The sequence below is a fragment of the Brassica rapa genome, chromosome A01 (assembly GCF_000309985.2).
Source record: "Brassica rapa cultivar Chiifu-401-42 chromosome A01, CAAS_Brap_v3.01, whole genome shotgun sequence".
Lineage (NCBI taxonomy): Eukaryota > Viridiplantae > Streptophyta > Magnoliopsida > Brassicales > Brassicaceae > Brassica > Brassica rapa.
Window position 1 is genome coordinate 22,431,936 of NC_024795.2, and position 24,373 is coordinate 22,456,308.

The 24,373-nt window shown below is 34.6% G+C and overlaps 4 protein-coding genes across 4 annotated transcripts; 1 reads left to right on the forward strand and 3 right to left on the reverse strand.

Annotated features, from left to right (window-relative positions):
• Positions 1-189: 189 nt before the first annotated feature.
• LOC103835793 (GATA transcription factor 29) lies at positions 190-3,401 on the reverse strand. The gene is made up of 4 exons (XM_009111981.3): positions 1,762-3,401; positions 1,511-1,608; positions 559-1,008; positions 190-425 (listed from the first exon to the last, which is right to left on the reverse strand). Exons 2-4 carry the CDS (start codon positions 1,601-1,603, stop codon positions 357-359), a joined length of 612 nt encoding a protein of 203 aa, XP_009110229.2. The 5' UTR covers positions 1,604-1,608; positions 1,762-3,401; the 3' UTR covers positions 190-356.
• A 4,709-nt stretch (positions 3,402-8,110) lies between these two features.
• Positions 8,111-10,877, forward strand: LOC103835815 (polycomb group protein FERTILIZATION-INDEPENDENT ENDOSPERM). The gene is made up of 13 exons (XM_009111999.3): positions 8,111-8,451; positions 8,790-8,855; positions 8,953-9,075; positions 9,145-9,225; positions 9,304-9,396; positions 9,490-9,565; positions 9,652-9,731; positions 9,815-9,886; positions 9,969-10,028; positions 10,099-10,195; positions 10,292-10,355; positions 10,468-10,527; positions 10,598-10,877. Exons 1-13 carry the CDS (start codon positions 8,275-8,277, stop codon positions 10,656-10,658), a joined length of 1,110 nt encoding a protein of 369 aa, XP_009110247.1. The 5' UTR covers positions 8,111-8,274; the 3' UTR covers positions 10,659-10,877.
• Positions 10,719-12,716, reverse strand: LOC103835804 (pentatricopeptide repeat-containing protein At3g20730). Its single transcript, XM_009111990.2, has 2 exons — positions 12,019-12,716; positions 10,719-11,944 (listed from the first exon to the last, which is right to left on the reverse strand). Exons 1-2 carry the CDS (start codon positions 12,659-12,661, stop codon positions 10,872-10,874), a joined length of 1,716 nt encoding a protein of 571 aa, XP_009110238.1. The 5' UTR covers positions 12,662-12,716; the 3' UTR covers positions 10,719-10,871.
• Positions 12,670-19,992, reverse strand: LOC103835827. Its single transcript, XM_009112010.3, has 20 exons — positions 19,881-19,992; positions 19,722-19,810; positions 19,206-19,315; positions 19,084-19,138; positions 18,508-18,596; positions 18,236-18,302; positions 18,092-18,154; positions 17,716-17,883; positions 17,511-17,604; positions 17,344-17,423; positions 17,178-17,250; positions 16,979-17,022; positions 16,507-16,574; positions 16,001-16,083; positions 15,743-15,900; positions 14,355-15,660; positions 13,938-14,227; positions 13,552-13,746; positions 13,308-13,464; positions 12,670-13,235 (listed from the first exon to the last, which is right to left on the reverse strand). The coding sequence occupies exons 1-20, from the start codon at positions 19,990-19,992 to the stop codon at positions 12,940-12,942; spliced, it is 3,597 nt and encodes a 1,198-aa protein (XP_009110258.1). The 3' UTR covers positions 12,670-12,939.
• Positions 19,993-24,373: the final 4,381 nt, after the last annotated feature.

Genomic DNA, 24,373 nt, shown 5'->3' on the forward strand with positions numbered 1-24,373 from the left:
TAGAAACATATCGAAGAAACCTAAAAAAATCAAGATGGTATTTTATTTGAAGAGTTACTGCCTTTATTTAGCATAATTTGTTAAAACTCTAATAATGTAGGTATATTGAAATTTTTTTATTGTTTTCATTAAAAAGCTGAAAATTCATATATTTAGCATATTGAAAAATGTAATGTGTTACCCAGTGTTAAAAAAAACATATTGAAAATGAATGACATTTCAATAAATATGCTTAAATCTCCATAGTTTAGCTTTCCTCTCAAAAAGCTTAATCAGAGACATATAATGCTTAATTAACAATGAGTCTGTTTCTCTCCTTTTGTTTATGTATTAATCAAATACAAAGACAACCACAATCACTCAGTTCCATTGCATCTCCTCTCTTTCTCCTTCCTGAACTTTATCCCACAAGCATTGCATAAACTCTGAAAAACATTAGTTAACCAATCAACATTCATTTAGTTTAAAAGTTTAGGTTTAAGCTGCGCAGTTATTATCTTAAACTTATTCGAACTTGGTTAATAAGTCAAAGATTTTGAGATTGGATAATGAACTTGCCTTGGGACCAAGAGGACCCTTTCGCCACATAGGAGTGTTAATTGCCTTGCAGTTCATGTTTGTACACTTCCTCATCTCGTTAATCCTTCCTGCTGTACAGGCGCCGCTGCAGCCCCAACGCCGCCCTAGAGTTTCGTGAGCGTCCACAGCATTTTTAAACGCTAAAGAGTTACGTTGTGCTCTCTTAGCAGGGACATCAATCAGCACATAGTCACTTCCCGTAGGAGTCTCCGGCACAGGAGCCGGAGATGGTTGCATCGGTAAAGGTTTAAAGTTCAAGGCCTTGCCGACGCCGGCGAAGTGGTTGACGATTAAGTTGTAGTATCTGGTGTTGACGTCGACGCTCTTTCTCCCACCTTCGTGGCCGTTAGTCGATTCATTATTGTTAAGAATGTGACGGCGGCCACGAATATCACCGTTGTCGTTGTTGTCTCGGTCGACGTTGTTCCCCTATTATGGTGTTATTTTTTTAATTAATTAGCATTTAATGCATAATATATATGTAATCATTGTCCATATGTAGCACTGTTATAAAGGGTATTAATTGTAAAAAGAAAATGATGACAAGGATTAAATGTTTTTTTCCTCCAAATTGCAACTGTTACCTCTAAAACAGTGTGGGGTTAGTTTTTTTTCTTAAACAAAGATTAATGAATTTAATATGAGTTCAATGAATATACATGAAATTATTCAAATGAAAATTCTGTGTGAGATTTACGATAAACATTTACCAAGTCATGTTTTTCAAATGTTATGTAGTGGTGATTGGTGTCAATAGATCTCTAGGGTTAATTCATCAGACATTTCATGTTTTCCAACTAAAATTTCATTGAATTATATCAAAATTACAGCGATAAAATCACTTCTACAAAATTGTGCGTGTGATTTTTCATGTTATTCATGGCTTCATCAATCAATATCAGTGAAAAGGATAATATTAATGAAATAAAACCTGATCAGTGGTGAGAGTGTTTAAGCTCAGATGTGTCTCAACAGTAGGACTTGGCAAACCTAACCTCAGTGTTAAATCAAATTCCTTCTCCATTTTCTCTATGGAAATTTGAAGAAAAAAATCAATAAAATACATGTAACTGTTAGAATATAATCATGTGAATTTTCAATCTACAAAAAAATTTCGGAGAACAATATAAACAAACTTAACAAATGAAAATGAGCATGAATGGTATGTGTTAATACACTTACAGAGATGACTGACTATGCAAAATCGATCCACAAGTTTTAGTTTTAGCCTTAGTTTTTCAGATCTGAATATTATCGATCCGCTAATCTTGTAGAGATCGTGTGTTGCTTTGGTGTAATTATATATACACATAGACAAATATATGGGCGTTATATTCATATAGACGCGGGTATTAAGAGACAAGAGTAAGGCATGAGAAATGTGATTATCTACAAATCATGATTGCTAAATGACAAATTAAGCTTCATTTCGAATAAAATCATTAAATATGAAAAAAAGGTAAAACTTATGTAAGACCAACCATGAAAATAACATGAGAAGACTGAAGAGAAGATGAGAATTTACACCAAGAGGCTCTTTTCCCTTATATAATTTTATAAAAAAAACTATGTAGCTAATTTGATTGGAAGAAGTATATTTATTTATAGATCTTGTACGATTTTATCAAATTTGGAAATAAAATTATATCCCTTCATTCCTTGCCACAAAATACTTATTTATTAAATAATTTACTTTGGAAATTTTTATTAGTTATATATTCTTTGTAAAGATTTTAATGTGTTTCTGGTGGTGGCCCATTGGTGTATTTTAAATCATTACTAAATCTACTTGGAGTAAGACGGGTAGATTTGGTACAAAAGTTTTTTTTTTTGAATGAATGTAAAATTTATTCAACCAAAGAAGCTTATTTACATCAAGTATCACAGTTTTTTCTTGTATTTAGAGAATCAAAAGAATGCTTTAAATAAAAGATTTTATCCAGCTCCTCCAATTGTTTCTTGTATCCCAAACCAAGTGCTCAATCCTTTATCAAGGTACTTCTGCCCCTACCCTTGGGAAGGAATCAACAACTTATAAAGCTATTGAATTTGTTGTTTTGGGAAGGATTTATAGATCAATATCGAACAACACATGTCGGGATGGAGGAAATGGAAGAGGTTGTGTGGCATTTTGGTGAGCATGGAAAACTCTAACATTACGGGTTCTTGTAAGGGCGAGGGCACGATTTTCTTCGCCAATGTATTTACAAAATAGTTTTGAAAGTGTTTTTGAAAATACAAAATAGTTTTGAAAGAACAAAAGAAAAATTTATTCTTCTTGAATCTTTGATATTCAAGTTAGAAGGAAAAACACGACTAGTCGAAAAGCAAAATATATGAAAAGATCAGTCAATTATTGGGCCATATCTTAAAGTTTTTATAGGCCTAGCATTATGTTTAGGCGAACTTAGAGCATCTACGCTTTATAACTTCAAATATGAAATTTTTTGTTCTCCTTGAAGTTTTGAAGAGTAAAATTCTATATTTGAAGTTTCATTATTCAAAACTTCAAATTTAAAGTTTCATATTTTTATTTGCATTTTGATCCCTACAATCACACATCACCTTTATGATTCATGAATATTTTCTAGTTTATTGTTTTAATCTTTAAAAAAAACTATATCTCATAAATATTTTAAATTTTCTTTGCAGATTTTAAATTTTACTCATAAAATTAAATAAACTTAAAAATAAGATTTAAAATATTTTTAGCTAGATTTAGACAACAATAATATACAAAAAAAAAATCTTAACAAAAATATTTTAAAAAATTACATGAAGACATAACTATTACACAAATTTAAATATTACAACAACACTAATAGTCAGGTAAGTTTGATCCGGAACCTTCAAAATTTTCAAATATTGTCCAAATTTGTTTGTGTAACTGAAGATGGTTGTTGTTGTTGTTTTTTATGTCTTTTTCGTACAATTCTTTCTTGTTCATATCGAATATATTCACGAGTATTAATATCATCAAAAATAAATTAGTCTTTTTGCAATATTTTATGTTTATCTTTTACTTTTTTGTTTCGGTCTAATGTATTTACAAGTATCAATATTATCCGATTTCAACACCTTTTAGCTCGTAATCTACAAAGTGAAATGAGAAGAGTCATTTTTACTTCGAAATGCACTAATAGATCATATATTCATTACGAAAATCATTTTATGAAATAATATGATATTTTTTTTGAAGTTTAATACTCCCTATATTTCTTATTACTTGATGTTTTACTACAATGCACAAATATTAAGAAAAACTATTTTTCTTATCAAAAGCATCATTAAATTACAATATAAAATTAGTTTATTTAATTATAAATAAAAATAAGAAAAATCCAATTGGTTACACGGTTTTTGATAAAGTTAAAGTTACATAGATTTATGCAAACTTCATCTATTATGAAACAACAAAACTTTTCTAAAACATCAAATATATTGAAACGGAGGGAGTATTAATTAAATTATTTTTATTTAAATTTTTATATTTTAATGAATATTTTATTAATTAATATTGTTGTAATATGTTTATATATGTGCTAGTTATTTACTAATTCAAATTAATTATGACAACTATAAGGACCATATTATAAAATATAAATAATTTTGAAGTTGAGTTTGAAGGTTTACTTTTGGAGAAGAACACCTTTAAACTTCAAATCTAGAGTTTTGGAAACTTTAAAATAGAGTTCCTTTTTCGAGATGCTCTTACAAATGTAGTGAAGCTATGCGGAAAAAATACAAAGTTCCAACCAATTTTTTTTTTGTAACACAGTGATCAGAACATATCGTTAATATCTTACTCAAGCTTGTAGTGATTTTAGTATGAACTATGAAATATTGTAAGTTCCATATCCGGTCGCTGGTGTAATGTAAATAAAAGATGTAAAAGAGTGGAGATTTTTGTATTAATAATCAAAAGTAAACAAACTCGGTCAATTACAAGAATTAGAGACGCTCGTCTATACAGGTCATGTAAACAAGTATATCTATTTATGGTCTTTGGTCGTCTTTTTGGGTCTTAAGTCGTCTAGGGCGAGCTCTGACCATCTCATTATTGAGTCTGACGTCATTTATTTATAGTAAAATACGTTTTATCTTCTAGTGAAGTCACCATCTGTTGTTTAGCGGGCCGGGCCTGATTTTGGGCTTAGCTTTTAGTGGCATGTGCTAAGCTCATCTCCAACAATACCCCCCCCCTTTAGTTCGCCAAATGTTGAATCTTGGTGAATTCTTCTAATTCTTTTGAGTAAAAATTAGGTCGGCAAGAGAGCATAACATAGGTCGTCTGGTTTGGAAATGGTGAGCTCGGGTTTGGTAAAGTGAGGTTGTCTTTTCAGCATATATCCAAAGTTGTTTGAAACTCGTTGGTTTGGGATTAGATTGTACTTGTCTTTTGTCGAGCTCGTCGACAAGTAGAGGTGTAGATCGTCGTTTGGCTCTGCCCGGCTCGCACTTTTAATTAATTTGTTGTTGGACGAGCAAAGGTGGATCGCTTATGACGACGAGGTCATCTTTGGACGAACGAAGGTAGAAACTTGTGATGACAAGCTAGAGAAGAAGCAGAGGTTGTGTCGCGGTAACGGGTTCGAGCTCGTCGAGAGCGAGCCTGATAAGTTTAAACTCATCGATGATAGTGGAGGGCTGGTTGTCTTAGCTGCGTGGAGAGCTGAAAGAGGGAGTTGTCAAAGTAGAGGTGTAACTTGTCAACTGCGATGCTTTACTTAGACGAGCAGGGGTAGGAGTTCGTGATTGTGAACTCGTCGCTGGACAAGGAGCGGCGGATGTTGGTGACCGGAAACTCCCATTATTATCTGATGGAATTTTATTGATAAAATCCTTAAACTATTTTTGAATAAAAAACTTTACAAATAATATTTTAACGTTTTAACTCCTCAACTTACAATGCCGTCTATTTTGGATGGAAATTTTGAAAAATAGTTGAAGCATTTTATTACTAAAATAGATACGATTTTATACTGACAAAGAAAGATAAGATTTTATAAAATAATTTATAAAATCTTGTAAAATCATTTAAACTTTTCTAAGGTTAAATGATTAAAAGGTTTTAAATATAATTTTAAACAATTTAAAACACTTATTCTTTGTTTTTAGAACTCTTACAACTGATTATAATATATTTTATAAGTGATTAGAAAGGCTATAAAATGTTTTTATATGTATTTATAATCTCTTATATATTTTTTATTTTAAAAAACGTATTCATTTTAATGGTTTTATAAAAAAAACTCTAGTATTTACGAACTTTTATAAATTAATTTACAAGTTTATGGTGGTAAAATCCATTGACTACATATTTTAACTATTTTCATCCAAAATAAACAGCATTAGATAGAAGGGGACTTGATGCAACCTTATTCAGTAGCAGAAACGAATCAAATGAAGGCTTGAGTTATGTGTGTGGACGATTTGGGCTGAATATGATGGTTTTGATTTGTGTTTTGATAAGGAAAAAGGCCTAAGAGGTTATACATCAAAGGCAACCCATTTTTTATGAATTTAAAAGTCTTAGAAGAATTAGAATCAAGTGGTTTCTTTGCTACTCAAGAAAATTGACAAAAATTAGTGAATTAAATGCAAGGAAAGCTTCTCTCTCGCATGCAAAAAATCACTGAAATTTTGTATTTTTCTAGTTTGTCTTCTACATTTTTCTAGGTTGTCATGCAAGAGCTTGTAATGTTTTATTTAAGTTTTTAATATGTTTCATTTCAAAACATTCAACCTTTTTTAATAAAAAATCATATTTTATGTTGTTGAATTATTTGTTCATATTTGGAACATTATAATATTTTAGACAAGTGATCCCGAAAGCAACACTCTCTTAACTACCTTGTGAGTTGACGCTTATGGTTCTAGAAGTTATCTTCAATTTAGACCTTCTGCATACGTTTGTGAAAATCATCATTATCCTTTAGTCGATCCTTTCAACTCAAAGTATATCCTTTTCACCAATTTTCGAATGCATTTTTTGGAGGTTTTCATCAGGACTGGTCTTACTTGTTTGTAAGTTGAGGATCTAAAATGTTAAAATATTTTTTGAGTGGTTTTCTCTAAATTCAAAAATAATTGAAATGTTTAATAACTAAAAGTTTATTTTCAATATGTTTTGATTTTACGAGAGATAGATTTTGACAGTTTTTTCTTTTGCCATTTAAGCACTATAATAAAATATATAGAGGATTTATCTTCCCTTAGAGATGGAAAGAATATATCTGAGATAAATACATATGGATAATCTAGTGGTAGGCGAATTTCAGTGAATTAAGCGATCCAGATTCAAATCAACTCCACGACACTAAACATGTATGGTCAAACAATATGGGTCTAATTTCCACTGCGATCAATCAGGTATGTCTACGGTTTTTCTGACGCAGACAAATAGACCCCAGAAAATTAGTTGATTGAACCTCAGCCCGCTGGATACTCTAAGTTATACATAAAAAAAAAAAGAATAGATCTGAGATAGAGATTTGGATCAAAACTAAGATTGAGCCTAATGTTGTGTAGTGAGGCAACTACTTAAAACTTTATATCTAACCACTCAATGGTCTAGAATTTCAGTTTTACATTGGAGCTAACAACCATTGGTAATCTTTCATTTAAAAACTCGTTCTAACGTTGTGTTTTTGGAAAGCAACTTTTAATATAAAAAAATACCTTGTTAAAAAGATTTGTAAAATAGTATTCAATGGAAAAAAATGTTATCAAGATTACCAATTACAAGATTAACATGTATATGCAGTCAATATTCCATATTCAACGAATTTAATCAAAACTTGTAGATTGGCCAATTCTTGTTGTCTTAATTACAAACTAGATTTTGACTCGCGCTTTCAAAGCGCAGGAATATATTTGTTGACAAATTTGTTGATATAACTGTTTGTTAACTAATTTATTTCGTTATAAACATTTTTGGTTTTCGTTCGACTCTAATTTGCTTTTATTAGTTTTCGCTTTCAGTTTGGTTGTGGTTTTTAGTTTAGAAATATATGAACAATTTTGGTTATATATGAAGTTGAGTTTTGGTTAAAGTGATTGAATATTGATATTTTGTGTGGTATGGATATATAAAAATTTTGAATTTTTCGGTTCTGGATACTTTCTGTTTTAAATCATTTCAAATAATTGTTTTAAAGCAAAGCAAACATATATTTTATTTTACTTTAATATGCCCAAGTCCACTGCCCTTACAAATTTAATTTATTGTTTTGACCAACAAAATCAGGTTTATTATTGGAAAAATCACTAAAAAAAATTAATGGAAAATTTTGTAATTAATTGGAAAAGTCAGGGGCATAATCATAAGAAAGATTTTGCTTTAATAGTATAGATCATATATCATTCCAACTTAGAGATATTCTATCCTAATCTAAATATGTTATACATAAAAATTCTATTATTTTAGTCAGTTTTTAGTGCTAATTTAGATATTTTTCTCTAAATACTATATTAATTCCGATTTTTTTTTGGGTAAAATATCAATTCCGATTTTCTTACCAAACTTTGCTATCTTTTTGGTTGTCTGGTCAAGAATAAAATTTGGTCGTAAGGTCAAATCCAAATTAACAGTAACTTCGGAAACCCATAACTATCGAAACTTACAAAGACTTTGTAATTGCATGAGCTTATTAGACAAAGAGAAACGGAACAGTGTGCAAGAGAGATTCAAAAATGTCGAAGATAGCTTTAGGGAACGAATCACTTGTTGGGTCTTTGACTCCATCGAACAAGAAGTCGTACAAAGTGACCAATAGGATTCAAGAAGGGAAGAAGCCTCTGTATGCTGTTGTTTTCAACTTCCTTGATTCTCGTTTCTTCAATGTCTTCGTCACCGCTGGTGGAAATAAGGTAAAGTCTTCTCCTTTTATTGTTCTGAGTCTGTTTAGGTTTTGGTGGAGATTCGATTTGCCTTATAGAAAATCTTCCTTATTTGTCTGATTTTGGGGTTTGTGATTGCTGTTTTGGGATGTTGTCGATTCACTTGTCTGAAAAAACTTTGCTTGATGATACACATAGCTGATTGTAATTAGCTTTTTACTGTTGAAGATTTTTTGAAAGTTTAAGGCTTTATCTGTTTTAAGACTAGCTTGAGTTTATGGCTTCATTATCTAATAAACTTGATTGCTCTATCTTGGTTGAGTCATGGATCTCATTATTGCCATTGGTGTGTCTCTCTTATGATGTAGATTACGCTGTACAATTGTCTTGAAGATGGTGCCATATCTGCATTGCAATCCTATTCTGATGAAGATGTAAGCAAGTATACATATTATTATATATATTTACTAGCTTTTCCATTACATAAAAAAGTTTGATTGAGGTTATTTGGGTATGTGCTCTGGAGATCAGAAGGAGGAGTCGTTTTACACTGTAAGCTGGGCGTGTGGCGTTAAGGGGAACCCATTTGTTGCGGCTGGAGGAGTGAAAGGCATAATCCGAGTCATTGACGTCAACAATGAAACGATTCATAAGGTATCATCATTGCATATTTTATTAGCTTTACAATGATGTTGTATAATCTGTGCTCTCTCACATGTGCAGAGCCTTGTGGGCCACGGGGATTCAGTGAATGAAATCAGGACACAACCTATGAAACCTCAGCTTGTGATTACTGCAAGCAAGGTATCCCTCTTGTCCTTTTTTTGTTTCTCTTTATCATGTCTTGACGATTCAGAGCTCTTTACGTTTTGATTGGATCAGGATGAATCTGTTAGGTTGTGGAACGTTGAAACTGGGATATGTATTCTGATATTTGCTGGAGCCGGAGGTCATCGTTACGAAGTTCTAAGTGTGGTAAGCACCTTTACTAATATCGTATTTTATATTCCCTTAAACACACTGGATGTTATCTGATTGTTAAAGTATAACCATCTCTTGACTTTTTAGGACTTTCATCCCACTGAGATTTACCGTTTTGCTAGCTGTGGTATGGACACCACTATTAAGATATGGTCAATGAAAGGTAACCATGCAGTGAAAGGATCTTACATTTGCTGAAACCTTTTAAGAAATACGGCTTGTATGATCTTATTCTTTGGTTGCTTTCAGAATTTTGGACTTATGTTGAGAAGTCATACACATGGACGGATGATCCATCAAAGTTCCCCACAAAGTTTGTACAGTTCCCTGTAAGTATTTTTTCTTTTTATTCGTCTTGTAACAATGTATTGATGGAGTTTGTTGATAATATTACTTCTGTGTGTGTGTGTAGGTATTTACTGCTTCAGTTCATACAAACTATGTAGATTGTAACCGTTGGTTTGGTGATTTTATCCTTTCAAAGGTTAGTTACTCAATGATATAAGATAAAGATGATTTATTTTAGTGGAATAAGCTATAGTTACACTCTTATATATCTGTTTCAGAGTGTGGACAACGAGATCTTGTTGTGGGAACCACAACTGAAAGAGAACTCTCCGGGAGAGGTTAGGAGCTCATTTCATTCATTAAATCACAAATGTTACAAGACTGAAGTTGTGTTGTTGTTGTTTGCAGGGTACTTCAGATGTTCTCCAAAGATACCCGGTTCCAATGTCTGACATCTGGTTTATCAAGTTTTCATGCGACTTCCAATTAAGCTCTCTTGCAATAGGTGATCAGAAAGCTCACTCGCTCTATACTATTCTGCATTAAACTGTAAATTTAAATATCTTCTTGCTAAATTTGTGGAACATTTATCACTTAACAGGGAATCAGGAAGGAAAGATTTATGTCTGGGATTTGAAAAGTTGCCCTCCTGTTTTGATTACAAAGTAAGTCTCACTTCCGTCTTCAACCACAATCTTTGGTCTTTAAATCAAATAATTAAAGCTTCACTCTGGTGTCTTTTTTGTATTCTTGACATGATTCTCTGTTGTTAAATAGGCTGTCACACAATCAATCCAAATGTGTGATCAGGCAAACCGCTATGTCCGTTGATGGAAGGTATATTATATTCATCTTCTCTCTCACCAATGCATTGATTTGATGACTGATCCTTTCAATGACATTGTAGCACAATTCTTGCTGCCTGCGAGGACGGGACCATATGGCGTTGGGACGTGATCACCAAGTAGTAAACTGAGTCTTCTAAGAACTGATGGATTAGGAGCCTGGAGGAAGAAGATATAATATTGTTTTGTTGTAACTCATATATATTTATCACATTACAATTTGGGAAAGTTTATTACTATTCCCTGAAACATTTTAGATGCTATTTATAGACTCAATAACTTCACTTTGGTGTTAAAACATTGCATCTTTAAAACTTTTATTGAGATGTATTCTGATCAATACACAATGCTGTATCCAGGAGCTTTATTGCAGGAACCACTCTCTCTCATAAGCTTTCTAGTCTTCAAAGCATTGTCCCAGTCACAAGTCTCTGCATATACACTTGCCAAATTAATGTAATTGACCGGTTTCTTCGGTTCCATACTCAGAAGCTGCGCGGCCGCTACTTCACTAAGATGCATGTCCCCATGACGCCTGCATGCATCAAGAAAAGCTCCCCATGCTGATGAGCTAAGACTTGTAATGCTGTTTTCACTTCTTATCAGCTCATACGCTTCTTCTAAGTTGCCACCGCGTGCAAGCATATCTACCATGCAAGATAAGTGCTCTTCTCGAACTTTGATACCATACTTGTTGTTGATCATTGTGTTGAAAATCTTCCAGCCAAGTTCAGTTTCTCCTGTGTGGCTACAAGCAGAGAGGAGAGCAAGAAACGTGACGTCATTCGGTTTGGTCCCTTCATGCTCCATTCTGTTGAAAAGATCAATTGCTTTCTCGATATTCCCATGTCTTCCATATCCTGAAATCAAAGAGGTCCATGATCTCACATCTTTCTCTTCCATCTCTTCAAAAGCGAGGACTGCATCCTCAATCTCCCCAGACTTTGCATACATATCTATCAGAGAGTTACACAAAGCAACATCGAATCTGATTTGGGAGGATTTTAAGGCGAAACAGTGGATCTGTCTTCCAGTCGATGATGAAGCGATGGTGGTGCATATCTTAAGCATTGAAGATACGACAACCTCGTCCATCTGAGTTCTCATCAGTATCATCTCTTTGAAGATATCAAAAGCATCACTTGTGAAGCTGTTTCGCTGTGCAAAACCTGTGATTAGAGAAGTGCAAGAGATCAAGTCTCTTCTCATTGGTCCCTCTAACAGTTTCCTAGCATTGCCAAGGCTACCACACTTCCCATATGCATCAATCAGAGACCTAATCAGTTCATGTGATCTCTCCAAACCCAGCTTGATCGCAAATCCGTGTAATTCACTAACCATTTCAAGACACTTGACTTGAATAGAAGCTCTGAAGAGGCTCTCAAAGGTAAAGCAGTCTGGCGTCTTCCCTGACATATAACACAGCACAAGAAGCTGTCAAAGGTTTGGATATATGTAGAAAGAAGAGACAAGTATAGATTACCTTCCGCAAGCATCGACTGAAACAGACTAAAGGAAGTATCTGCACAGGCAGAGACAGCATACCCATTGATCATTATATTCCAAGAAATCAAATCCCTTTGTTTCATCGACTCAAACAGAAGACGAACATCCTTCATCTTCCCACACTTAGCATAAAGACAAAGCAATGCACTCCTCACAACTAAGTTCCCTGTAAATTTACCCTTCTCCACACAACCATGTATCTGCATACCTTCTCTCAGGCATCCCAAATCTTTGCACGACTTTAAAACACTCCCGTAAGTGAAATCATTAGCCCTAAGAGGTTCCCGGCGCATCTCTTTGAACAACAGCAACGCCCGCCGGTGGTATCCACGTTGAGAATATCCCGAGATCATAGCAGTCCAAGAACCAACATCTCTTTTAGGCATTCTATCGAACAGTTTGCGTGCGTGTTTCACATTTCCTTGTCTTAGGTACAAGTTCAACAAACTGTTGTTCAACTGGAGATTGGAGACAAACGCATTTGTCACAGAGTTCCCATGGATCAACACAAACTGTTTCTCGACCTTTTGGCAGCTGCATAGCTTGAGAGCCTTGAGGTACAAGGAAGGGTCAAATAAGTATGGTTTTGAAACAATCAGATTCTCCCCATAAGCAGCCATCACTGGAGAGACGTAAAACTATCCTTTTTATTAACTGCCACGCAGATTCATTGAAGAACGTACACAAAAAAAAAAACAGGGCTTTTCTGGTAAATCTCAAAACTTTATCATAAAGAGTTTCTTTTTGGGCAACTGCAAAAACAGAGCATTGCTCATATGCATACACAAATATAGTTTCTGGACGTATTTAAAATACAAAACTTTCCCGCTTCAAGTAGTGGTTCTCACGTCTCCGTATATGCTATATACATAAAAGAATTAGCTCCTCTGCTTCACTTTTAGATTTGGGTTCGTAGTTTAGCCATCAAGCTCTGCAAGCTCTCGAGTTTCTGCTTCAGGTCTTTGATGTGTTTTGCTGAAGTTTCTGATTCTGAATCGCTGAGATCAGAAGCTAGAGCTGAACACTTGGCCTCTAGCTCTGCTGATGCTTCTTCAATGGAGGAAATGGTAGATTCCAGGTCTGCACGTGAAGAAATTTCCCTCATTGAATCTGATGCTGCACCAAAAGGTGAGCTTTTGGGAGTGTCTGCTCTACTTGCTTTTGGGGAGAACATCTTGTCAAAACCTTCACTTCCTGCAACATAGAAGCAGGTGAGTTAAGCCTATTCTCTTGATATAGAAGCAGGTGAGTTTGAGATCAGTGTACCAAGGTTGCTTAGTTGATTTAGAGCTGCATGTCCAACAGATTCTTCAAGCTTCAGCACGCGTAGAACGCCTGCGACTATCCTACCCATCGAGTCAACTTCAGATTTGCACAAGAATGTCAGATATTGCAGCTCGTCCTTTGTAACCACGGCCTCAACCTGCAGGAGGAAGAACAAGTTGGAAAAAGCCTATTACAAAATCTGCTTATATATAAAGAAGAAATCAATGAGCTCAGCTTCACTTACAGGTTGTTTAACAGAGAATTTCAGACTTTCTGCCACCCAGCTCAACGTGTCATCATGACCAGATTTGTCTTCAGATGCCACAATGTTAGCTTCAATGTTTACTCCTCCAGGCAGGTGACCATTTTCGTGATGTCCATTTGGAATGGTTTCTTTCTGCATCTGAGGCTTCAGTGTCTGTAGACCTTCCACATTGACCTATAATGCATTTTACAAATAAAATATATAAGGCTCAGTAACCTCAATGTTGACAGTCATTACTGTACATAAGAATGTAATTTTGTCAGACACCAGGAAGATAAAGGCAGCTCTGATTGTTATCATTAACCTCAGAAAGTTCAGGAAAGGAAATAAGCTGTGGAGAAAATAAGGTGTACAGAGATACTTACAATAATTGAGTCTACAGGAAATTTGTGAGCATCATTCTTGGTCTCTGTCACATTTGGATCCACAAGCTTTGGTGTACTCTTGGCTATTACTCTGAAAGAACGGAAATTCGTGTGCCAACACCTTTCTTCCCTTCCAATATCTTCATCATCGATAGACCCCCACCTTTCTGCCACACCTTCTCTACCCTCCAAAGCAAACAACCAGTCTCTTAACTCAATGCAGACATCAATATCATCTGGCGTTCCCAAATGTGCGAAAGCATCTCCGCTCCTACTTCCTAGAGCTCCATCTAGATGCATATGTTAGCAATAAAGGTTAGCAGCGCTGAAGCTGTAAACGAGAAAAATCTGCATATTTGATACTTTTTGAACATGATAAGAGTGCCAATGATAAAGAGGTCTATTCCATTCCAGTACCTTGTTTCCTGTCATCAACAATAGATGCTTTGAAAATTTTTGACAACGGTCCAGAAGATAAATGCTCTAACCCTCTAGACAGTCCCTCTCCTGGACCACCATCAAGGCTCAGAATTCCAAATCTATGTAAAAGAGCTTCAGTGTAGTTCATTCCTCCTCCTAGACGCACGCCTGAAATACAAGCCATGATACTTAAACTATGGCACTCCATGTCCTTTTCACTGAGGGGAATCACATTGGTTATGCTTATGTCAAGAAAAGGCGTCACAAGACTGCTGCCACTATGCCCATCATGTCTTCCGTTGACAATCCAAAAGACACGCCTCAATGGGGTTGACCCATTACAGACAACTAAGTCACCATTACAGCTATTCTCATGTTCTTGTTGTACCTCGGTATCTACACAATCTACCTCAATATTTTCCCAGTATACGTTGGAAGATACTGCAATAGCGCCTCCAAGGGTTCTATGAGTTACCTTCACAACAAGATCTTTGCCAAGAAACTGAACGAGTGGAATGTCCTGAGTACTAGTAAAGGAAGACTCGAGAAACTTCAGCTGCAGATCCTTCAAAGCTAATTTTACAGCTGTATCGCTAGGAACCTTCTCCAACAACCCTCCAGTCAAAGAAGCAGTATTCTGGCGTTTGCTTTCTTTAACAATTGAGATCTTTTCACTGACCTTACCAAAGTAAGAATAGAGGTCCAGCACAAAAAATAACTGCTCCACTGAAGCATTCGAAATGTATTGCTCACAAGCAACTCCTACGCGTACAATACCACCAGGAGGAGGAATTGTTATCAGTGGCTTCCCATCCGCAGAAACCATAGCAACTTCTATACACACGTCTTTTCCTTCAACACAGTTCCATAAACCCATTTCCGGACCACGAGAGTTCTGATGTTCAGTAGAGTTGGGAGATGTTTCCAAAGCCAAACTAAAATGTGAGACTCCAGCTGTCCATTTCTTTTGGCTGGCGTCAATAGGCTGCCCCGGCCATAGAGAGAAGCAAGCAGGATCCTTCTCCAGGTTTAGTAACCGAACTTTGAGGGTAGGAGATTCCGCAAAAGATAAGTTTTCAATATGAAGCCTTGCTCCAGAGAAGATCTTTTTTGTTGAAAGATCTTCTTTGATTGCTGAGTCTTCCAAGTTACTCATGTCTAATGGAACAGAGACATCTAACTCTTTGAGGGTGAAAAGAAGAGAGTTAACGGAATTATCTGGCAAAACATCACCGGGGTTCACAACTATGCCATCAGCCAAAAAAGAAGAGATCCTTAAACAAGCTTCTTCCTGAAGATGAACCTAGAAAGATCACAAGAGAGAATGGTGAACACTTTTGTTGAAAAGAGAAGATTTGGATTTTTCTTGATATACACAAACATACCATGAGTGGTTGGCACTGGATAACCGTCTTTGAGAATAGGTGTGGGGGTTTTGGGGATGGCTTGACCTGAAGAGAGTGTAAGGAGATCAAGGGTACATCCTGGATTAATTGCCACGGCCCGTTGTCCAATGGATATATGACAGGACAAAAGTTCTTGGCTGCCCCAAATGTATGAAGGAAAATAGATCAGTATGAAGATGTTTCAACAAATCACAAAAGAATAATTTATTGTAATATACAGTTCAGAATTATATATACCGAAGTCAGGAACTGCAAGGTCTTCGGCAGCAGCTTTCATTGATGGTTGGATAAGAGCACAAGGAGAGCGGGAAAAAGCATCCCTGAATTTAAACCATGAACTTTAAATTCGAAGTTGTGAAACAACAAATGCACATGAAACTATATCAAATATTATAAACATAAAGCAATGGTTCACCTAACTAGCAAATGTATGTGAAACAAATAAATGAAGAAGGGAAAATAGCACTCCATAATAACTGAAATTGTTTCGCGTCTCAGAATATACTATCCAGCAATTCTTTGGGTATGTAGGTAACAAAAGGTAATAGGATAAAGTCTCGAAACAGTCATCAGAAACTAAGATTTTTGAGTATGTAAAAGGGTAAGTCACAACTAAGAAAAACATAATTCTCTGAAGATCAACAGTAATTACAAAGTGCTCATCATGTCAGGAAGCAGTTTGATCTTTAATTAAGGCTTTACACATTTCACTCTGAACAGAGATTTTGGTCCGACCTATTTACCTTAAAAATAGCCCACCAATCAAAATCTTAGTCAAATAGTTGGCTGATTCTCCGTCCGAAACACAGGCCTGCAGACATATATGGCTACCGATGTTAGATTTTCCGAGCCATATAACAAGATTCTCAGAGTAATGAAGTGCATCTATTCTCACGAGGAGATTTAACTTTCTAGTGAGCATAAACCATCAATGGAAGAGAAATATAGTAATATTTACTATAAGAAATTTTAATGAGAGAGCAAGTCTAGTCTGGATCTTTTACTTATGGAACTCCTTCGTTCAGAATCCAATAGATAATGTGTGTTTCATGTTCCAACTCATACTAAACTTATACATGCATACAGTAAAACCATACAACCTAAAGTTCCTGAAATTTGGTTTACGATTTTCAGAACTGTTTCAATGCATATACTGTCAGGAAACGATATCATGAAAGTTACTAGCTAATAATCCAAAAATCAGTGAGAGCATACCCGAGAAAAGAGGAGTGATTGCATCAGTAGTTCCAGTTGGAATTCTGAAACGCCATGGAGAGTGGTAAAAAGTTAAACCAAAAAAAAAGAAGAGAGTAATGGTTCCATGCAAAAATGCACTCTTAACTAACAAGTGAATCAGACTCTGAACCCAGCCAAATAAATGATATTTTCAGTTTAAGCATATACAGAAACTCACCGGCATCTTTAATGCAAAGAAACACATGGTCCACAAGAACAGAGACCAAAGACCGTCCTGCTGCTTCAGCAGACTGCTTGAGGCATACCATTAAAGAGTGAAAAAAAAGATTTCATATCGAACTTTTCCTTTTTAAAGATCCACATGGAATATAAAATTTTAAGACCTGCTGAGATTTTGGATCCACATCTCCTCGGTTTAGGCATAGATACATTCCAGTTAGAAAGCGGAGAAGAGCGCGTAACCCTATTCCCAAGAATAATAGGTAGGCTTAGTTATTCATATCCACCAACCAGCATTCTAAAAACTAAGAGAGGGAGTGTGTTCTCAAACCTGGTTCACTTAACGCTGGACAAACAGCTTCTGGAATGTGCAACTGGACTTCAAGCCCAAGTGGACTGTTTAGTGCTGTTCTCTGAACTGTGATCTAAACAAGAGGGCACCATCAGGGTTAACAATTTGCACACCAAAATATTAAATGACTTCAAGCAGCCTGCTAAATATGCAAGTAAAATACAATTCAGAAACAAATGTTTACATGCGCTTGGCCAGAAATTCCATCTAGAAAGCGTTCTCCGCCAAAGAAAACTCGTTTTGCGCCATCATCATCTCTCAGATTTGCTTCTTCAGAACGAGCTAAATTAGCGTCAGTGAACATATCAGGATGTGGCAGGAGATCAATTGATAAAGCTTCCCATTCAAGTTTCTGACATGGAAAGTATATGCGTCACAGGTAGAAAAATAAAAAATGTAAAAAATTGTCTCTTCAAAGAAGATAATCAGAATGGAAAGCAAGCGCCATACAGAATATCGATTATTTGTTACTATTTTTGCTAACATGGAGTGCCCAATCTTGAGCCATCAAAGAATATAGTAGTATCAAGGACAACTAGCTAAAAAATTGACATCAATACCTTAAACAAATAAATAAATCCTGTGTTAGTAGAGAAGTCCCTTGCTTCCTTCAGATTTACAACCTGCAATCAATAATTCATTCAGATTAGAAATACTAATTCTTCCAGAAGAGGATTTTACTACATCATGCTCGCAGAGCTCACCTTCCAATTCTCATTAGTGGTGTACAGAACAAGGTTGCGTATTGTAATAGATGCCAGTGGAGCAGCCCTAGATACAAAGTATAAGAGCTTAGACATACAATAGCAACAATCCAAATGTATTAACAAGGCAGGTCGAATGTGAAACTCATAAATTAACTGAAGTGATTAAAAGTAAGGCATCAAAGAACACAAAGTAACGAGATTCCAACACCCATAGACGTAAAGCTATATTTCTAACTGCTAGAGACAATGGATAAGTAAAAACAGCTTACCAGGCTGCCCCTCCTTCACGGTGAGCACCACCACCAGTCTCAAGAAGAAGGTTCACCACCTTAACTTGTAAAGTCATTCCATCTGCAATCTGAAAAACATAAAGAAAGAATATAATTGCACTGAGGACCTCTGAGTCGAAAATGAATAGAACTTTACACCCGAAGAAAGACACTCTGGCAAATTGACAAGATTGCTCCAAGAAAACAAAAGGAATATATGCTTAACTAGTCTTCAACCATATGTACAAGAAAGACCAAAAATGAACCACCTACGAAACCACCTACGAAACCACCTACGAAACCACAAAAGTGATAAAAACACCATAACTTCAATTTTTCAATTTTCGGACTCGCTCTTTTAGTAAGACTCACAAACAGATGTTGGCCAAAACATTATCAGCAATATGCCAATATAGTGGCAAATGGTACTACAATGATGATAGTTATCGGTTGCATGAATCACAAAATATCAACAAGAAGAGGCTGGACTATTTTGAATCAGTAGAAAACTAATATTGCCGCCGTGCTTTTATTGGTATATTTTTGAAAATATTGACCACGTAGCAGACACCTCACCTTGTCAGCGAATCCATAACCGTTACTTTTTCCAGAGGCGGTAGGAGACTGAGCACTGAACGTAAAAAATAGCCTCGATCAAGACTGAGTAGAAGCAAAATAGATAAAGTAGGTTCCCCTACCTGCTTGGACCCTTTGTTACATCAGCATCAGGATTTTCTTCAAGAACAAGATCGAGTTTATCGATCTGCACAACTATAGGCTCCGTTTGCACATTACTGACATATGGAAGCTATTTGAGCAGAAGAGTGAAAGAAGAAAATAAATTAGTGCTTGTGGAGAACAACAGAGATGACAGACGTTAACAGAAACAAAACTGACCCAACTACTTGTTCAGAATCTTGAATCTATACTCTATATGTCAGGTACAATTGGAAAATGGATCACGTCCCATCAAAATCAACAGATCTATTACAATCCCACCGACAGTCCCTGCCCAAATAGTCAAAATTGTACAATCCTAAACCTATATCTAGTAAAAGGTATAGAGATATACAGACTTTAGAGAGTTCTAATTCCAACAAAATCAACTCGAGAATAAATCCTAAAGCTACAGATTCCTTAACTAGCCCCAATGAGATGTTCCTTGAGTAGCTAAATAAATGAGATAACCAAAGAGTCAGAAGAACAGAACAAACCATGATCTCCAATTTGCCAACTTTGGCAGTGGTGACACTAAGGGCAGGAGGCAAACCCATACTGGCGTGTATAGCTTCCCCATTAATGTCTGCAATCACACACAAACGAACTCAGATTCATAAAGACACAACCCAACTACTAAAGAAGAAGTCGAGGACCTAAATTAGAAAGCTGAGCGGTGCGGCCTTGAAGCTTGAATTGATCTCTGGTGAATGATTTGAGCCAATACTTGAGAGTATACTCCAAGGCCCGTGCCAGTATCGACTCCATTTTCACCCCCGATGATCTTCTCTGATTACGTACGATCGATCCCCCCACCAGATCCGAGAAACTGGAGCCAAAGACGTCGTGGGATCGATAAAGGTTGCGTCTTTCTTTCTTGATTAATCAATTCTATGGGATCTTGAGGATGTTGTTGTTACTGTAATGCCGGCACGTGCGTGGGATACGCGGTTCGCACGTGTGAATTATCTGACTCGACCTGAGTTGTGTATTATTTGCCTCTATTATTTGGACATGGATTTGCTTTATCACATGCCTTGGGCTCGAAAGGTGTTTCATGTCAAAATTACAAATCTACGATTTGAGCTCTAGTTTGTGGATGATGCCACTCTTCATAGGAATATATTTATTTTGTGTAATCGACCTGACTTGTCTGTGAAGAGAAATATACTTATTGGTATGGTTAAGGAATCATCAAATGATTTTTTTTTACTGTTGATCATACGTACAAGAGAGAAGTTTGGACCATGTATGCCTTCTTTCTCCATCTTTTCACTTTTTGGTGCAGCTAATATGAATCTATCTTCGGTTAAACAAGAACAACTTGATTTAACCATTGAGTATATTTTAGATTTGCATTAGGAATGAGATTGAGTTTGGTGTGTATTAGGGACAATATGTCCAACATCGGAGTTGGTTTTAGATTGATGTTCATTTTACTGACAATGCGGTGTTATGGAGAAAATAATTTAAAGTTGGACCAATTTGACTAAACACATTGAAGTTAATCACCAATCATCAACTAAGTTGCATGAAATCTCAATGGCTAATACTCAAACAACTGAACCAAACAAACTATAACAAGCAAACAAAAAAAAAAATTTGCAAAACAAAAAGTTATACCCACGTTCAGTTCAGGATTCTCATCATTGATCACATCACATGCTATATGTTATCAATAATAAAACTTCAAAATATGTGTCTTATCAATAATACATCTAGTGGGCCAAAGAGCATTGACAAAAGAAACTCTATAACTTCAAATATAGAGTTTTCTCCTCTTCAAAAGAGAATTTTAAAACTTCAAATTTAAAGTTTTTAGGAGTAAGTATTTTTTCATTTATTGTTTTAATCCTTATTTTTTTATAAATCATAAATATTTCAAATTTGTTTTTATGATTTAACATTTTGCACATAAAATCAGATAAAAAAATTAAAATAAGATTTATAATATAAGACTATAATTAGAAAACAAGAATATTATAAAAGAAACTTAATAAAAAAAACTTTTAAATAAGATACATGAAGACATAATTATTAGAAAATTTTAAATATTACAACAACATTAATAGTCTGGTAAATTTGCTCTCGAACCTTCAAAATTTTCAAAATATTGTCCAAAACTTTTTGTGTATCCAAAGATGGAGCGTGACGGAAATAATTTTATGAAATAATATGGTATTTTTGTAGTTTAATATTTAATTATGTATTTCTATTTATAATTTTATATATTTAATGTACGATTTTATTAATTAGTAGTATTGTAATATTTTATATATTTATAATTTTTTGGATTTATATTAATTATAACAAATATAAAGACCATAGTGTAAAATACATATAATTTTGAAGTTAGGTTTGTAGTTTTGCTTTTGGAAAAAAATACCTTGAAACTTCAAATTTAAAAGAATACCTTAAAAATTCAAATTTAGAAGAATACCTTGATAATTCAAATTTCAAATTTAGAGTTTTACAAACTCTAAAATAGAAGAGTTTTTTTTGGCGATACTCTAAATAAAAAAACCATACCAGTAAATTAGAAAAAAAAGTTACTACACATTTTTTATTTGATATCCGTAAGCTTGGATCTTGGTGTAAATAAATATATACGAATTTTACGGGCTCTAATGCGTCTACACGACTAGGGAATTATAAAGGTGCTTCTTGCATTAGACTACCATGAGGTTGTTGAATGTTAGATTCAGGTTTAATTATGGGCTTCCAATTAGTTTTAAGTTGGAAGCCCATAATTAAACTCGAATCTAACATGATATCAGAACCCAGATCCTAAATACCCTAAATTCATTTCATACAAATTACTATGAAGTCTTGGTCTCGATCGTGAACCAAATATGTTTCTCTTAATGAGAGAGTAACTCATTTGAAAGCTGGTGCACTATGGTGTAAGATAGTCACAGTGAATATATCTTAGTTACGGGGCAAAACACTAGTATACAATAAATCAATAATGTTAAAATTAAAGTATTTATCAGTTTATGCAATTATAAATCGACTGGCAAATCAAATATTGACATGTGGAAAAAAAAATCAAAACAATTAAAAATAAAAATAATTGAAAATTTATTTGCATCCCTTATTTTTCTGCAGTCTAAATATTAACTGTCCACTTCTATTTTTTCAGAAATTTGAAGCTACGTTAATTTTAACAAAAAAATAAATCAATTGTGAGAGAAATGATTTTAACAAAAAAAATAAATAAACAGACTTTTTAGTTTTCAGATCCTACATTTTCTCAAATCTCCACAATCACTTTAACGTCATATGTAACTCCCAAATTATGGCACAAAAAATCAAACAGTTTCAACTTATATATATTTGCTTTTCTCTTCCTTCTTCTCCATGTTTCATATTCTTCCTCAGTTTTTTTCTTCCAATTTTCAGTGTATCAGCAAAAATTAATAGAGGTTTGTGACTACTATATTTCTGTTCATTTTTTATATTCTGCTCAAATCTATATCATTTGATTTTTTTAAGCGCTGTTCAGATAGAAGATGTCACTTGGATATTATACAACCGTTTCAAAGCTAATTTCTTCAAAAGAAAAGGACAGGGAAATCAAAGCGTTGTTTGCAAATGAGGTAGACATAAGTTCATTCAACTTTACTATACAAAAACTAGGCCTGGGCATTCGGGGTCCCAATAGGTTTCAGTTTTATCCAATCGGGTTTCGGTTTTTCGGGTTTATCAAAATCAGTCCCATTCGGATTATATGAAAGTTCGGTTCGGGACCGATTCGGGTTATATCGGATTCGGATCGGAGTTAATAAATCTTCAAAGACCCGGTACAACCCAATATACTTTCGGGTTCGGGTCCCAATCGGTTTTTCGGTTTAAAAGTACATGATTTTTAGTTTTTTACATATTTTATAACCAAAACATGAGTAAAATCGGTTCTTCAGTTTTAAAATACCTGATTTATACCTATTTTGTAACCAAAACTAAAGTAAAATCGATTCAAAAATAAGGAACATCAACCGTGATCATTCAAAATCAAGCGGAAAGTAAGCATATTTACTAATAAAAAGAAAACCAAATAAATAAAAGCATAAAACGAAAACCAAGTTCTCATGAGATGAGAAACATTGTTTAACAAAATCAAAATCTAAATACTTCAAGATTCAATGGCCATCTTCAACCATCAACCTTCATATAATAGAACCACCAACCTTCATATAATAGATAAGTATTTTAGATGTTCAATATTTTTTAGTGTATTTTGGATACATATTAGGAATTGAGATCATGTTTGGTACAAGATCTTTTCGAGGCTTTGAATGTTTCGGATTCTATCGGATATCCATTTAGATTCGGGTTCGGTTCGGATAATACTCATAACCCGAAATACCACAAAACAAGATCCATTCGGTATTTACATCGGGTTCGGATCGGTTCGGATTCATTTTTATCGGATCGGATTCGGTTCGGGTTTTCGGATTCGGTTTATTTGCCCAGCCATAACAAAAACCTGGTTATTTACAAATCAATTTTTGTTACTATTTTTAGAAAGGTAAATACGTCAATCAAAGAATTTTTTTTTTTGGTAAAAAAAAAATTACTGGAAGTTCACTAGACTTGCTTGCATGTTTTGGTGATGATTCTAAAGAAAAAGAGTAAACATTTGGTTAGTGGAGCATTAATATTAATACAAGTCTCAAGCAAATGTGGAAAGCTGATTAAAAACAAAAATAGATAAAACTAAAATCTAAGGGTTGACAATATGCAAAACTAGAAGATATTAGAGTTTAAATCATGTTCCCAACATTTTTGAAGCATTACGTAGTAAAAAGAAATGTCGCCCAATAGAAAAGTTAATTGATTATGCAAACTTTACAGTTTCGATTTATATTCGTATTACGAACTAGTTAGCCTTTAAGTTGCATTCCCCCCCCCCCCCCCCCCCCCCACAAGAATTGATATCGTATGTTTTCTTTATATATTACAGTTTTTTTCAATATCATTATCGGGCGTATTCGTTCTCCCAAATTCTTTCAATTATTATTGCACGATGTCACTACGGATGCAATATTGTGTAAGATAGTCTGGCACAATAATAAATGTTGTGTTAATACATTTTGATTTTGATATCAAATTTAAATTTTTTTTTTACCCGTATGTAATATTTTTACTT

Coding starts and splice junctions, on each gene's coding strand:
- LOC103835827 (XM_009112010.3), bottom strand. CDS start 19,992: ATGGAGTCGATACTGGCACGGGCCTTGGAGTATACTCTCAAGTATTGG. Junction 17,251..17,343: donor TGGATCCAAAATCTCAGCAG/GTCTTAAAATTT, acceptor TGCCTCAAGCAG/TCTGCTGAAGCAGCAGGACG. Junction 13,747..13,937: donor TTCCTGTAGACTCAATTATT/GTAAGTATCTCT, acceptor AATGCATTATAG/GTCAATGTGGAAGGTCTACA.
- LOC103835793 (XM_009111981.3), bottom strand. CDS start 1,603: ATGGAGAAGGAATTTGATTTAACACTGAGGTTAGGTTTGCCAAGTCCT. Junction 1,009..1,510: donor ACACTCTCACCACTGATCAG/GTTTTATTTCAT, acceptor ACACCATAATAG/GGGAACAACGTCGACCGAGA. Junction 426..558: donor AGGGTCCTCTTGGTCCCAAG/GCAAGTTCATTA, acceptor AATGTTTTTCAG/AGTTTATGCAATGCTTGTGG.
- LOC103835804 (XM_009111990.2), bottom strand. CDS start 12,661: ATGGCTGCTTATGGGGAGAATCTGATTGTTTCAAAACCATACTTATTT. Junction 11,945..12,018: donor TCAGTCGATGCTTGCGGAAG/GTAATCTATACT, acceptor GTTATATGTCAG/GGAAGACGCCAGACTGCTTT.
- LOC103835815 (XM_009111999.3), top strand. CDS start 8,275: ATGTCGAAGATAGCTTTAGGGAACGAATCACTTGTTGGGTCTTTGACT. Junction 8,856..8,952: donor AATCCTATTCTGATGAAGAT/GTAAGCAAGTAT, acceptor TCTGGAGATCAG/AAGGAGGAGTCGTTTTACAC. Junction 9,397..9,489: donor GTTACGAAGTTCTAAGTGTG/GTAAGCACCTTT, acceptor TTGACTTTTTAG/GACTTTCATCCCACTGAGAT.